At 43.5% G+C, this 16,509-nt stretch overlaps 1 protein-coding gene across 3 annotated transcripts in view; it reads left to right on the forward strand.

The window, feature by feature from the left end:
* The first annotated feature begins 15,014 nt into the window (after positions 1-15,014).
* Positions 15,015-16,509, forward strand: part of MSH2 (mutS homolog 2) — a 94,437-nt gene continuing 92,942 nt past the window's right edge. For 2 of the 3 annotated variants that reach the window (XM_043511901.1, XM_043511902.1), the window contains exon 1: positions 15,015-15,403. In XM_043511901.1, coding sequence (XP_043367836.1) covers positions 15,166-15,403 — 238 coding nt within the window. In that variant the 5' untranslated portion in view covers positions 15,015-15,165. The remainder of the gene's footprint in view (positions 15,404-16,509) is intronic. The other variant, XM_038396906.2, reaches the window with a different exon arrangement.

The raw sequence follows: 16,509 nt of genomic DNA on the forward strand, positions 1-16,509 counted from the left end.
ACTCTCACAGATCTTGGGAGATGAGCCAGTCCTTGCTTACAGACAGTTCCCCAACCTGAAGCAAATACTCATTCACCATCAAGTACTCACCACACAACAGAACCACTAACCCAGGCACCTATCCTTGCAACAAAGCCTGTTGCCAACTGTGTCTACATATCTATTCAGAGGACGCCATCATAGGGCCTAATCGTATCAGCCACACTATCAGAGGCTCGTTTGCCTGCACATTTGCCAATGTGATGTATACCATCATGTGCCAGCAATGCCCATCTGCCATGTACATTGGCCAAACTGGACAGTCTAAGTAAAAATAAATGGACACAAATCAGACGTCAAGAATTATAACATTCAAAAACCAGTCGGAGAACACTTCAGTCTCTTTGGTCACTTAATCACAGACCTAAAAGTGGCAATTCTTCAATGAAAAAACTTCAAAAACAGACTCCAACAAGTGACTGCTGAATTGGAATTAATTTTGCCAACTGGCTACAATTAACTTTAGGCTTGAATAGAGACTGGGAGTGGATGGGTCATTACAAAGTAAAACTATTCCTCCTCTTTTCTCTTCCTTCCCCTCCCTTCCTCAGATGTTCTTGTCAATTGCTGGAAATGGCCCACCTTGATTATCACTACAAAAGGTTTTCTTCTCCCCCACCCCAACCCCCCCCACTCTCCTGCTGGTAATAGCTCACCTTAAGTCACTCTCATTACAGTGTATATGTAACACCCATTGTTTCGTGTTCTCTGTGTATATACATCTCCCCACTGTATTTCCCACTGAATGCACCCGATGAAATGAGCTGTACCTCACGAAAGCTTATGCTCAAATTTGTTAGTCTCTAAGGTACCACATCTTCCCACAGAAATTCAAGTGCCATGTCTTGTGTGTACCTAAACATTGTTATTGTATTGGCCAATCACCTTTCTGGCTGGGTGCAAACTGTTTAAGCTCTTGTCTTCTGGGATGCTTGTTGCAGACATGATATCAACATGGCAACCATTTCCATTTTAAATGGATAAATTGTATCAAAGCCAAAGACTACCCAGTTGTTAAATACTAACACAGTAAATGCATGTGTAGCTTTGATTTGTGGGGAAGGGGGTCTTCATGTGCATATAATTGTACAACTGCATTAAAAAATTCAGATTCCTATGACATAAGTTCCTCAACCCCTGCTCCTTCTCAGTAAGGTGTTCAGTACTTTATCTGGACTTGCCCTTTTCATACATTAATTTAGCTGTGCCTATCATGAGCTTGCATAAATCATAAGCATGTAATAATCTTTCAAGTGCCAAAAATCTTGGGCAGGATCTAATATAAAAATGGCTGTCAAACACCTCAAAATGAAAAGTTTTAAAAAATGTCTTTTGATTAGTAATACTTAAGGTTAAGATTTTTGTCATGGTTATTTTTAGTGAAATGCAGGGACAGGTTGTGGCAATACACAAAAATTCACAGAAGCATGCGACCTGTTCTTGACTTTCACTAAAAATAATGGGGGAGGGCTGACCACTGGGGGGAAATGAAGCCTGAGTTGCTGCTATGGGATGGGGGGGGGCAGATAGCTCCAGTCCCTGCCCCCACCACCACCACTGCAGTGGACACTAAAGCTGAGGAAGTCAGAGGTTCCTTAAAGTAACAGAATTTAGTTATGAATTCTATCCTTGGTAATAATCAACACTCAGCAGAACAATGGGGGGTGGGGTGGGGGGGAGAAATACCATGGGGAAATAGTTTTACTTTGTGTAATGACTCATCCATTCCCAGTCTCTATTCAAGCCTAAGTTAATTGTATCCAGTTTGCAAATTAATTCCAATTCAGCAGTCTCTCATTGGAGTCTGTTTTTGAAGCTTTTTTGTTGAAGTATAGCCACTCTTAGGTCTGTGATCGAGTGACCAGAGAGATTGAAGTGTTCTCCAACTGGTTTTTGAATGTTATAATTCTTGACGTCTGATTTGTGTCCATTCATTCTTTTACGTAGAGACTGTCCAGTTTGGCCAATGTACATGGCAGAGGGGCATTGCTGGCACATGATGGCATATATCACATTGGTAGATGCGCAGGTGAACGAGCCTCTGATAGTGTGGCTGATGTGATTAGGCCCTATGATGGTATCCCCTGAATAGATATGTGGACAGAGTTGGCAACGGGCTTTGTTGCAAGGATAGGTTCCTGGGTTAGTGGTTCTGTTGTGTGGTGTGTGGTTGCTGGTGAGTATTTGCTTCAGATTGGGGGGCTGTCTGTAAGCAAGGACTGGTCTATCTCCCAAGATCTGAGAGAGCGATGGCTCGTCCTTCAGGATAGGTTGTAGATCCTTGATGATGCGTTGGAGAGGTTTTAGTTGGGGGCTGAAGGTGATGGCTAGTGGCGTTCTGTTGTTTTCTTTGTTGGGCCTGTCCTGTAGTAGGTGACTTCTGGGTACTCTTCTGGCTCTGTCAATCTGTTTCTTCACTTCAGCGGGTGGGTATTGTAGTTGTAGGAATGCATGATAGAGATCTTGTAGGTGTTTGTCTCTGTCTGAGGGGTTGGAGCAAATGCGGTTATATCGTAGCGCTTGGCTGTAGACAATGGATCGAGTGGTATGATCTGGATGAAAGCTAGAGGCATCTAGGTAGGAATAGCGGTCAGTAGGTTTCCGATATAGGGTGGTGTTTATGTGACCATCGCTTATTAATCACATAAACACCACCCTATATCGGAAACCTACTGACCGCTATTCCTACCTACATGCCTCTAGCTTTCATCCAGATCATACCACTCGATCCATTGTCTACAGCCAAGCGCTACGATATAACCGCATTTGCTCCAACCCCTCAGACAGAGACCAACACCTACAAGATCTCTATCATGCATTCCTACAACTACAATACCCACCTGCTGAAGTGAAGAAACAGATTGACAGAGCCAGAAGAGTACCCAGAAGTCACCTACTACAGGACAGGCCCAACAAAGAAAACAACAGAACGCCACTAGCCATCACCTTCAGCCCCCAACTAAAACCTCTCCAACGCATCATCAAGGATCTACAACCTATCCTGAAGGACGAGCCATCGCTCTCTCAGATCTTGGGAGATAGACCAGTCCTTGCTTACAGACAGCCCCCCAATCTGAAGCAAATACTCACCAGCAACCACACACCACACAACAGAACCACTAACCCAGGAACCTATCCTTGCAACAAAGCCCGTTGCCAACTCTGTCCACATATCTATTCAGGGGATACCATCATAGGGCCTAATCACATCAGCCACACTATCAGAGGCTCGTTCACCTGCGCATCTACCAATGTGATATATGCCATCATGTGCCAGCAATGCCCCTCTGCCATGTACATTGGCCAAACTGGACAGTCTCTACGTAAAAGAATGAATGGACACAAATCAGACGTCAAGAATTATAACATTCAAAAACCAGTTGGAGAACACTTCAATCTCTCTGGTCACTCGATCACAGACCTAAGAGTGGCTATACTTCAACAAAAAAGCTTCAAAAACAGACTCCAACGAGAGACTGCTGAATTGGAATTAATTTGCAAACTGGATACAATTAACTTAGGCTTGAATAGAGACTGGGAATGGATGAGTCATTACACAAAGTAAAACTATTTCCCCATGGTATTTCTCCCCCCCACCCCACCCCCCACTGTTCCTCTGATATTCTTGTTAACTGCTGGAATTAGCCTACCTGCTTGTCACCATGGAAGGTTTTCCTCCTTTCCCCCCCCTGCTGTGGGTGATGGCTTATCTTAAGTGATCACTCTCCTTACAGTGTGTATGATAAACCCATTGTTTCATGTTCTCTGTGTGTGTGTATATAAATCTCTCCTCTGTTTTTTCCACCAAATGCATCCGATGAAGTGAGCTGTAGCTCACGAAAGCTTATGCTCTAATAAATTTGTTAGTCTCTAAGGTGCCACAAGTACTCCTTTTCTTTTTACTCCAGGATAATGTGTGAGGTGTTTAAAATGCTCACAACAGCAGCGGTGAGCTGAGAAACCTCCATGCTTGCCGTGGTATGGCGTTTGCATGGGTAACCCAGAAAAAAAGGTGCAAAACGATTGTCTGTCTTTGCTTTCATGGAGGGAAGGAGGGGTGACCGACGACATGTACCCAAAACCACCCTCGACAATGTTTTTGCCCCATCAGGCATTGGGAGCTTAATCCAGAATTCCAATGGGCAGCAGAGACTGCAGGAACTGTGGGATAGCTATCCACAGTGCACCGCTCCGTAAGTCGATGCTAGCCACAGTATTGAGGACACACTCCATCAACTTAATGTGCTTAGTGGGGACATACACAATTGACTGTATAAAATCGATTTCTAAAAATTAACTTCTATAAAATTGACCTAATTTTGTATCGTAGACATACCCTTAGGTGCCACAAGGACTCCTCGCTGTTTTTATAACGAAGCCTGTGTTTCTTTGTTTTCTTAGGGATTGTTTACACACATTTGCTGTATAGTTTTAACTATTTTGATTTAGAAACACAGAGAATTAAGCCCCCTAATGTAGATGCAGTTATACCGTTATAAAGGCACTCATATCAGTGTAGACAAAGATAAGCTATGTCAATGAAAGCACTTTTAAACTAACAAAACTGCATCCACTCTAGGGCGTTGTATTGCTTTAACCATATCTATTTCTAAACTGAGATAGTTAGAATGGTACATAACCATTTAAAGAGCTGATCTACACACAGTTTATTTGCATTGTTCAGAACTGTTTCAACAATTGCTTTCTACTAATCTCTTTTTTTAAGCAATTGGACTGGGCTTTACCTAGTTTTGTCTCTTTACTAAGCAAGCACTTGCTAGCAAATGGTATAATTATATACAGGTTAATATGTGTAGGGATGAGGGAAGAAAGAAACCAGAAGTGAAAGTGCCTGAGTCCTGCAGCCATGCTGAGGCAAACCTCAACAGGACTGTTCTTTCTCCTCCCATCCCAGTGTTTACATCTATGTGTTGGCTTTTAGCTTAGAGAGACTGACAAACAGGCTTTTACATAAAAGCCAATGAAGCCAACAAACTTCAATATAAGGTGTGAGGTCATGCGTTACTTTATGCACATTCAGACTTTTCATGCTTCCTTCACGGTAGTTTTGAAATGCTGGAAGAGCTGTTTGCTATGGAAACATATCTGAAAGATGAGTTACCAAAATATCGAGTGTCTTCCATTTTAGCACTTTCTGTGCCTTAGCCTAGTTTAGAAAACTTGTTTCCTTATTTCCTTTTTTAAAAGCTATACTAAAAGATTCTAATCACCATATCCAGTTATATGACACACATTACATATTATCTTAATTTTCCATTTGCACAAGTTCCTTGGGCTCGGGAGCATGTATTTTTAAAATCTCTGTAAAAAGTGTAAAAAAATATGATATTTTATAAATCTTTTTAAAATAAAGATTAAAAAGGTTAGATTAGGACAAACCGTAAAGCATGGGTTTTTTAAAATTGGTTAATTTAAGCAATGCTGTGTTTTGCTCCAAGCAGAAACATAATTAAATATATAGAACTGTTATGGTATGGCTGGAATAGCAGCCCCTTGTGGAACTTCCCAGCAGCCTGACAGGGCCACAGGTATTTTGGATGCGGGGTAAGGGAATGGAGCAGGAAGTCTCTGTCCCCTGCATCCACTGAGCATTCCTACAGTCTTAACCTCTTTGGTGAGCTGGAGGAGATTAGCCCCAAAATGTTCCCAAGCAAAAAGTAAAGTCAACTCACTATTGGGGTCATTCCCCCAGTGTCCAAAATAGTCCCTCTCTCCTGGGGCTAAGTTCTTCTCCCTCAGTGGCTACCCTGACTGTCAGGCCTGTTTCTCCTCCAGCAAAGCTCCCTTCACACAGATAGACAGAGCTCTATCCTGTTGTCTAACCAGTCAGACCGAAACTACAACTATTTCTTGGATTTTGTGGCATAACAGACTCATTTCTGAGTCTATGACCACCATCCACTGTACTTTATATCTTGTTCATGACTTAAGAGTCTCGCATCGGTACTCTTAAAAAATTGCAGAAGAGCTTTTTATATTGGGCCACATTTTCCTTTTATTCTTGATAAATGTTACAAGGAAAATGTTGTTACTTTAAGACGTCTGAGTTTTCTATATAAACACCTCCTTTCAGTGGTACAGTTTATACAGTTCTAAAGGATATGATCTATCATTTCCTGGACCTTACATATTATGCATAATCCATTTTATGTGTTAATTAGAAATTAACTACTATTTAATCCATTTAGAATTGTAAATAAAGCCACTTCACTCTTCCTCTCAGGCCTTGGATTATATCAACATTTTCAAATGTTGGGCGTACTTCTCGGAAATTTTTGCCCTTTGTTTCATTTGCCTAGAGTTCTTGACATTCCTTCCTTAGCTCATTTTTGACTAGGTGTTTAAATTCCAGTTTTCTTACAGGGATTCCTAGAACAACTTATTCATGGTTAATAGTATTTTTTACCTGTGTGTCCACCAATTCATTGCCTGTTATCCCTATGTGTGCTGGGATCCATGCTATTATTAAGGTTATATCCAATTGTGCCGGTTTGATTGTTAGCAGCAATATTTCATTAAGAATATCACTTTTGCTGGCAGACATTATAAATTGCCTACAGCCCTGCTAAGGAATCAGACAGGATGGCGGCAGCTGGCCATACATCTAAAGCCCAATTTAGTGCTAGCATAATTCCTGTTAGCTCAGCGGTAAAGATGGATACAGAATTAGCTAACCTTATGAGTCCCAGTGAGGTCTTCTCCTTTTATTTATTTCATTATATAATTGCATGTCTATCTCAGGGGGAATGGTTTTCCAGTGCTAGAGTATTTTCCCATAGCTATAGATTTTGGTCTCTTTTAATCCTCTCTTTTCATTAAGATCCTTTATCTACTTCTGTACGCTGCTTACATGAGAAATTTTAATCATCTCTGACTTCCTGTTTTTTTTCTAGACCATCATTTCAGCTGGGACAGACAGGGAAGTAGCGAGCCCTGCCCTTCAAACCTCCCTTCCCAGCCTTTTTCAGAGCCATGAGTCTGAGCTGTCCCTGCCTTTAACCATGGGGCCCCCTCCATTTTTCAGTTTAATGAGGAAAGTCATATTATCTAGTTTCTGTCCTGTGCCCTGTAAAGCAGTGGCTTTCAACCTCCATGTAGTTCCCAACAATCATTACATACTAGCTTTGTGTTGTCAAATTCACTATTAACTAGTACTTTGGCCCAAAAGATTAAGTCTAGGATTTTCATTCTAAGAGTCATGGGTGTTTCACTGACTATCTGTAAGTACACACAGAGGTGAAGTAATGAAGGCACCATGTGCAATACATAATGCCCGTGCTTGGTTATAATCAGTTTTTTCAGATTTGTGTTGACTGCTGACCCGAAGGCCTGGCATCCATATGAGTCAATAATTTGTCTAATTAGCACTCTGTAGACTGTTACCACCATTTTCTTATCCACTCCCTAGGATGTTCCAGAGATACTTTTAAGTAAGGTACTTCTACTTTTGCACTTAGCTTTAATATTTTCAGCTGAGTTTGATATCAAATATCACACTTAAGAATTTGTAATTTTTCACTATATTTATAGAACTATAGGTTGTATAGCAATAACTTTGCATCTTTTTGGATTGTCCTTGTTGTGAAGATCATTCCCTTAGGTTTGTCTATAGAGAATTTGAGACCCCACCTGTTTCCCCATTCTGCACTTCTCTTAACAACATCATTGATTCTTTTGGCGGTGCTTTTGGTTCATATGGCACAGTCATCAGCAAATAATGTGATCACTATTCCTATACTCATCTCCTTAGGGAGACTTATTATGATGTTAAAGAGGATTGGGCTAATTACACTTCCCTGTGGAGTTCCATTTGCAGTTGCATATACATTGGAAAAAGCTTTCCCTATTTGGATTTGTATAGTTCTTTTGTTTAAGAAGTCCCTTATCCATCTATACATTTTTCCTATAATAGCCATGGAGGCCACTTTATGAAGTAGTCCCTCTCTCTATATCGCATCGTAGGTTTTTTTCTATGTCCACGAAGGTTACTATCATGAATTCTTTGGTTCTCATGCTTTTTTGTGTTTCTAGCTCTTTCCTTACAATGTGGACAATTGCACTCCTTCTGAACCCACTTTGTGTTCCATCTATGAACCTATTTCTTGCTAGGTGTGCTAATAATCTCTCCATTACCAATCTTTCCATGGTTTTACCTAAACATGCTTTGAGGGAAATTGTTCTGTATGCCTCAAGTCTTGAGCACAACTTATTATGTTTTCTCACTAGGACAGTAATTGCATGTTTCCAGTCCTTAGGTATCAGCCCTGAACAGAGCCAGGTTCTCTCCTTTTATTCCACCTCTAGGCTTGTCATTTGCTGCACGTATAGCAGTGTGGGGCTAGCAGGGCCCAAAGGCTCTCTTCAACATCTCCTCTGTTGGTGTGAGACCTCTCTGCTCCATCACACATCTCCACACACCCCCATTTGTGGTATGCCCCTCCCCCATTGGGTCTTCCTCACCTCATGAAAAAAATCAGCATTCAGGTGGGTTCTTCCAGCCATGTGATGGATGCAGAAGGAGAGGGACAGGAAACACCTCATAATCAGGAGATTGATTTCCTTCATGATGTACAGCCAATATTGTGGGGCATGGTTGGTGACTAAGGTGACGTGACCACCCAAAACGTAGTCCCATTACACTGCCAATGCCTCTCTTTTTTAAATTACAGAATAAACCCTCTCCCTTGGAAATAACTTTCAACAAAGGTAGAGGATAGGATGTTAATTTCTTTCCACCACCTGGAATAAAATGGTTTCTAATACCACATCAGAGGCAGACTGTAGCAGGAATTCTCTGGTGAATTCAGGGTTATACAAGACTGGTTCTTGGCAGAGGTGGGCCTTAAGGGTTTGAAAGGCCTCATCACAAGCCTTCAACTACTGGATCTTCTTTGGGCTATTATTTTTAAGGTGATCCATAACAGGGGCTGTAATCCATCAAAAATCTGGGAATAAACCGTTGGTAGTATCCTGCCAGTCCTAAAAAGTGGCTTACCTGTTTCTTTGAATTGGGCAAGAAGCACTTCTGGAGGGCCTGGATCTTAGCCACCAAGGTTTACATCTTGCCTTTTTCCAGTGTGTACCTGAGGCAGGAAGTCTCATTCTTGCCCAGGTGATATTTAGTGGTATTTAGTCTCAGACCGGCCACCTTGAGGGGTTGTAGTATAGCACTTACATGTTCTAGGTAGTCTTCCCAGCTCTGACTATAGATCATGACGTTGCCCAGGGAATAGGTTGTCACCTGAATTCTCCAACAATTTTGTAATGGCATGGCTGGAGTAGTGCCCTTGATGGACCTTTCCAGTGTCCTGAAGTGGCCGCAAGTGGCCAGCAGTGGGTGGAGAAAGTTTCTGTTCCCTGTGTCCACTGAGTGCTCTTCCAATCTTAACTCCTTAGAAGGGCGATAGGGGCTTAGTCCAGAAATGTTCCCAAGCAAAAAGTGAAGTCAGCTCACAACTGCATCATCACCAGTGTACTAAACAGTTTCTTAGTTGAGCATCCCTCTCTCCTGGGGGGTAGGGGCTTACAGAACTGTAGGACGGTTAACCACTGGCTGATCCAGAGGCAATAGGTTACAGCCCTCTTTCCGGAACAGGGCATTTGCCACCATATTTTCTTTCCTCTTTATATAGAAAAAACCTGTTTTATCACCTTTGTCTGTTTACAGTCTTCAGAACATAATATCAGAGGAAATCCATAATTTCACCTACAGAGTTATTACAAATATTGACCAGTGTGTTATTAGATTTCAAACAATATATTATGTCACCTTTTAAATAAATATCACCACCGCTTTGAAGCATGGCTTTGAATATCATCACTGCTTTGAATCCTTATCGAGCAGAACCTGTCATTGGCCTGGATGTATGTCCTCTGGAATGGTGGTTGGAGCATGAAGGGACATATAAATCTTTAGTGCATCTAGTACATAAATATCTTGCAACTCTGGCTACAACAGTGCCAGGTGAACACCTGTTCTTACTTTCAGGTGACATTGTAAACAAGAAGTGGTCAGCATTATCTCCTGCAAATGTAAACAAACTTGTTTGTCTGAGCGATTGGCTGAACAAGAAATAGGACTGAGTGGACTTGTAGGCTCTAAAGTTTTACATTGTTTTATTTTTTGAGTGCCGGTTTTTTTGGTACATAATTATACATTTGTAAGTTCAACTTGCATGACAGAGATTGCACTACAGTACTTGTATTAGGTGAATTGAAAAATAGTATTCTTTTGTATTTTTACAGTGCAAATATTTGTAATAAAAATAATAATATAAAGTGAGCACTGTACATGTTGATTGTGTTTTAATTGAAATTAATATATTTGAAAATGTACAAAATATCCAAAACTATTTAAATAAATGGTATTCTATTATTAACAGTGTGATTAATCGTATGATTAATTTTTTTAATCACTTGACAACCCTATTTTTCCCTAATATTAGTTTTTGCATTTAAAACATATCTGTATGCTCTTGTAGAAAGAGACCCAACCCCTTTCCTTTCCAGTAATAATAATACATAGCATGTATATAATGTATCACACATTTAAAGTATGATATGGTATACTGCTACTTATTCCTCACAGCTCCCTGTGAGATAGATGGATAAGTAGTATTATCCCCATTTTACAGATTTGAGAATCTGAGGAAGAAAGATGAAGTCACTTGTTCAAGGTCACACAGTGTGACAATGACAGACTTCTTAGAAGGGAACATGGGTATAGCCTACCTTGGAAAATATTTGAAAATATGGTGCATACAAAATGCTGTCTTCCAAAGACAAACAAATATGCTCTTTAGAAGTAATCTAAATTGTATTAAGGCCCTCTTCCCTAATTATCTTCCTCACAGACACAACATAAGAGAGAAACTCTTCAGATCATATGCATCAGGAATTTTTGTCTCATAAGTGTAAATGAGAAACAGGCCTTAGTGCGTTTTTTGTAAAACCTTTTGATGTTAATATGGTTATTATTAACAGGGTCAAGCATGATGAGATTGGTAAAGTGAATGAGTTGCTTTCATTGTGAGCCATGATTTATCTATTTCTGTTTTCACATATAGTGGACTCTGATTACCACACCCTGCAGCAGTACTAGACTCTAGACTGCTTGACATATTAAAAAAACCACCTCTAAGAGAATAATATCAGTGCTAGCAATTCATTTGGTGCAAGATAATGGGTGATGTTTATCTTGCCCTTACTAACAATTCCCTAGAGCAGTGGTTTTCAAACTGTGGGCCGCAACCCAATACTGCGTCATGGAATGTAAGGCACCAGGTTGTGGTGGCTCTGGTCAGCACCGCCGACCGAGTCATTAAAAGTCCCATTGGTGGTGCTGCCTGGCTAAGGCAGGCTAGTTCCTACCTGTTCTGACACCGCGCTGTGCTCCAGAAGCAGCCAGCAGCAGGTCAGCTCCTAGGTAGGGGGACCACGTGGCTCCATGAGCTGTGCCCGCCCCGAGCACCAGCTCTGCACTAGGAGCCGGACCTGCTGCTGGTTGCTTCCAGGGCGCAGCGCAGTCTGCAGTGCTAGAACAGGCAGGAAGCCTGCCTTTGCTCTCCCACTGCGCCACCGACCAGGAGCTGCCCAAGATAAGCCCACGCCTCAATCCCCTGCCCCCCCTCAAACCCAGAGCCCCTTCCTGAATCCCAAACCCTTCATCCCAGATCCTGCACCCCCAGTCCCCTACTCCAGCCCAAAGCCCCCGCCCACAACCTGAACCCCTCATTCCCAGCCCCACCCTGCAGCCCTCACCCTCGCACCCCAACCCTCTGCCCCAGCCCTGAACCCCTCCCACACCCCAAACCCCTCATCCCCAGCTCTGTTGGGTGGCGGGCATCAACAATTTTCTTCAACTGGGTCACCAGAAAAAAAGTTTGAAAACCACTGCCCTAGAGGGACAAGGTGCCTGTGCCTGTCTTACAAAGGTGCATTTAGCCCTACCATGTTATCTTCTTTTTTTAAAGGTTAATCCTTAAGGCAAGTTTAACAATTTAATTGACTTTTCATTCTTCTTTGTTTAATATTTGCTTTCCTGTCACATTGGACAATAAATTAAGATTACTTCATTATATTTTGGGGCCCTGATTGAAAGATTGATTTGAAACTGACTAAACATTAAAGTCTCAGTTTCATTTTCTGGTTCTCATACACTATTGTAATGCAGCAAAATGTGTGCTGCAAACTGTAGGGGATTTTTTTATAAACAAAATTTAATTTCATTGTGATTTTTTAAAAAAAATAATTGAAATGTTGGTTTTAGAGTTTGTAAAAGCTTGTTTTTACCAGACTTTACATTTTGGGCTGAATTAGACCTGTCAGTTTCCTTTAACTATGGTTGCCATTTAGCCCTTTGTTAGGGATTATGCTGATTGTCAGTAATTGTGTTGGCCTCCTCAACTGGGGATTACAATGGACGAGAAGCTGGATACGAGTCAACAGTGTGCCATTGTTGACAAGAAGGCTAACGGCATATTGGGCTGCATTAGTAGGAGCATTGCCAGCAGATCAAAGGAAGTGATTATTCCGCTCTATTTGGCACTGGTGAGGCCACATCTGGAGTATTGCGACCAGTTTTGGGCCCCCACTACAGAAAGGATGTGGACAAATTGGAGAGAGTCCAGTGGAGGGCAACAAAAATTATTAGGGGGCTGGGGCGCATGATTTATGAGGAGAGGCTGAGGGAACTGGGCTTAGTTAGTCTGCAGAAAATAAGAGTGAAGGGGGATTTGATAGCAGCCTTCAACTACCTGAAGTGGGGGTTTCAAAGAGGATGGAGCTCAGCTGTTCTCAGTAGCAGCAGATGACAGAACAAGGAGTAATGGTCTCAAGTTGCAGTGAAGGAGGTCTAGGTTGCACATTAGGAAAACTATTTCACTACGAGGGTGGTCAAGCTCTGAAATGGGTTACTTTGAGAGGTTGTGGAATCTTCATCCTTAGAGGTTTTTAAGGCCCGGCTTGACAAAGCCCTGGCTGGGATGATTTAGTTGGGGTTGGTCCTGCTTTGAGCACGGTGTTGGACTAGATGACCTCCTAAGGTCTCTTCCAACCCTAATCTTCTATGAATCACTGAGCAGATAGGTGACCATGTATGTTTGAAGAAATAGAAGACAAAGCTTACTTTTACAAGACGGTATCTGTATTAGTTTATTTATGATGCAAACTTACACCCTGTATAAAATTATGTATTTATACATAGGGTATGATTATGACCCTGTGCATGGTTACTGTTGTAATATGGGCAAAGTACACCCTACTGATAAAGGATATGGGTCATTGGTTTAGATATAAATATTAGAATATACCTCAGCATGAGCTTATGATTGCTCTCAAATCTGATTCAAGATCAATGCAGCATGTACTGGTATTCCCATCACCTGGTACATATGCAGCATGGTGATACTGGCTATGGCCATGTTAGCTCTTGCTGCTGGTTGTTTTGTAGCAGACATTCCCTTCTGTTGCCAACTCTTGTGAGTTTTGCAGCCAGTCTTGCAATATTAAGCACTCTTTTTTTAAAAAACTCCAGCTCCTGAAGTTTTCGGGAAGTTTTCATGGAAAATAAATGTAAATTTCTCATCTTCATGGTTGTGGTGCAACACTTGAAAAAAAAAAGCCTTAAAAAAAGCTCAAAAAATCAGAAGTCAAATTAAAAGACCGTAACACTTACTATTTTTTAAAAAGAAAAGGAGTACTTGTGGCACCTTAGAGACTAACAAATTTATTAGAGCATAAGCTTTCGTGAGCTACAGCTCACTTCATCGGATGCATCACATCCTTTTCTTTTTGCGAATACAGACTAACACGGCTGCTACTCTGAAACCTGTTACTATTTTTTAAAACTCTTTGATTATAGAATGCTTGGGCTTGGCACTATGGGCTCCCGCAGAGCCATGGGAGTTTCATAGATACTAAGGTCAGAAGGGACCATTCTGATCATCTAGTCTGACCTCCTGCACAACGCAGGCCACAGAACCTCACCCACCCACTCCTACGAAAAACCTCACCTATGTCTGAGCTATTGAAGTCCTCAAATCGTGGTTTCAAGGAGCAGAGAAGCCTCCCTCAAGTGACCCGTGCCCCCTGCTACAGAGGAAGGCGAAAAACCTCCAGGGCCTCTCCAATCTGCCCTGGAGGAAAATTCCTTCCCGACTCCAAATATGGCAATCAGCTAAACCCTGAGCATATGGGCAAGATTCACCAGCCAGATACTACAGAAAATTCTTTCCTGGGTAACTCAGATCCCACCCATCTAATATCCCATCTCAGGGGATTAGGCCTATTTACCCTGAATATTTAAAGATCAATTAATGACCAAAATCACATTATCCCATCATACCATCTCCTCCATAAACTTATCGAGTAGAATCTTAAAGCCAGATAGATCTTTTGCCCCCACTGCTTCCCTTGGAAGGCTATTCCAAAACTTCACTCCTCTGATGGTTAGAAACCTTCATCTAATTTCAAGTTTCAGAGTAGCAGCCGTGTTAGTCTGTATTCGCAAAAAGAAAAGGAGTACTTGTGGCACCTTAGAGACTAACAAATTGTCTCTAAGGTGCCACAAGTACTCCTTTTCTTTTTGCTAATTTCAAGTGTAAACTTCCTGGTGGCCAGTTTATACCCATTTGTTCTTGTGCTGACCTGAGGTCTCCCGGGTCTCAGGAAGTGGGGGTGCCAGGCACGAAAGGATCTCCTGGGCACAAACGGGGGCCCTCGGCTTGCTGGGGGCTGGGCAACACTTGGCAAGAAGGTGCTTCTATGGCAGCAGGGCCAGAGGTACCGGGGCGGGGAGGGATGGGGGATAAGCAAGCGGGGAGCAGCGCCAACCCGGGCGGCGCCCCCGCACTACGGTCCCGGCAAAACCCTCCCTGCGGGAGCCAGCCCCGCCCCCGGCGGCTGCCGCAGGATAACACGGAGCCGACCAGGGCTCCTCCCCTTTGATCGCTGAGCGGCCGGAGCACGTGGATCGGCGGAAGCTCCGCCCGCCCCGGGGACAGAACGCGGCACGCGGGCGACGTACGTGCCGGCCGCGCGGTGATTGGCGGAGCCGGGCGGCGGCCGGGGGCGGCGCTGGCGCTGGCGCTGGCGGGAGATTGCAGCATGGCGGCGGCGGCGGCGGCGGCGCCTGTGTCCGCGGGGGAGTCGCTGTGGCCGGAGGGCTCGAGCGCCGAGGGCGGGTTCGTGCGCGCGGTGCTGGCGCTGCCCGCCAAGCCCGACACCACCGTGCGCTTCTTCGAGCGCGGCGAGCATTACACGGTGCACGGCGGGGACGCGCTGCTGGCCGCCCGCGAGCTCTTCCGCACCCGCGGCGTCATCCGGCTGCTGGCGGGGGGCCCAGGTACTGGCGGGGGTCCGGCGGCGGGGGCCCGGCAGGGCGGCGCTGTGCGGGTCGGGGCGGCAGCCGGCCGGGGGGGGGTAATCTCCGGGGGGCCGCTTGGGCCAAGGGCTGGGGGGCAGGGTGGGTGTCCCTGTGCTTGGGGACGCTGGGGTCTTGTGTGTGACTGTAGCCATAGGTTAGGATGTGCTGGGCTCAGCCGTAGAGTCTCCCCGTGCGGGCGCTGCTCACAGGGTGACTGTGAAAGGACGTGGGGGTGGGTGTCCTGCCTAATGCTTGCCCCCAGGTCAGTCCTGGGCTGTTCTCTGCTGGCCGCACAACTCCTACATACCCATTTTTCAGAGTAGCAGCCGTGTTAGTCTGTATTCGCAAAAAGAAAAGGAGTACTTGTGGCACCTTAGAGACTAACAAATTTATTAGAGCATAAGCTTTCGTGAGCTACAGCTCACTTCATCGATGTGATGCATCCGATGAAGTGAGCTGTAGCTCACGAAAGCTTATGCTCTAATAAATTGGTTAGTCTCTAAGGTGCCACAAGTCCTCCTTTTCTTTTTACATACCCATTTGTTATCGTTATGTTGTTACTGTAGCACTGTGCGTCCCTCCCGGCACCTCACAGATTAAGTGAACGTGCCCCCTTCTCGTCAGGCGTGGGTTTGTTTTTGGCTCTTAAATGTGCTCCAGAACCTTCTGATTAGCTGCCAAGGCCCCAGATTTGAACACGCCTGCTGCTGGTGCATAGGATTCTGGGTCGTGGTTGACATTTGAGGGACTCTCTGTAAGAGAGTGAGCAGAAAGTGTGACTTCAGTTATGTATGCATTTTTAACTATTTAGGAAGTTTCAACAGGACCACACATTTTTGCTGTGTCAGTATTGGGGACTAGATAATCATTACAACAGTGAAAATTTGTTAGTTAGCATTATACAGTACTGTAATCATCAGATCACTTTTTTATTTAACTGCATGTTGCCATATTGCAGAGTAAGCCTCTTCACCGTTTCTGCCATGCGTTGCTTCTGGTGAATTTATTAAATTGAGTGAAATCTCAGATTACACATTTAACAAACCACGTATGCAGTGACCCCCATTTAAAAGTACAACTGAGGA

Source organism: Dermochelys coriacea, chromosome 3 (assembly GCF_009764565.3).
Source record: "Dermochelys coriacea isolate rDerCor1 chromosome 3, rDerCor1.pri.v4, whole genome shotgun sequence".
NCBI classification, from domain to species: domain Eukaryota; kingdom Metazoa; phylum Chordata; order Testudines; family Dermochelyidae; genus Dermochelys; species Dermochelys coriacea.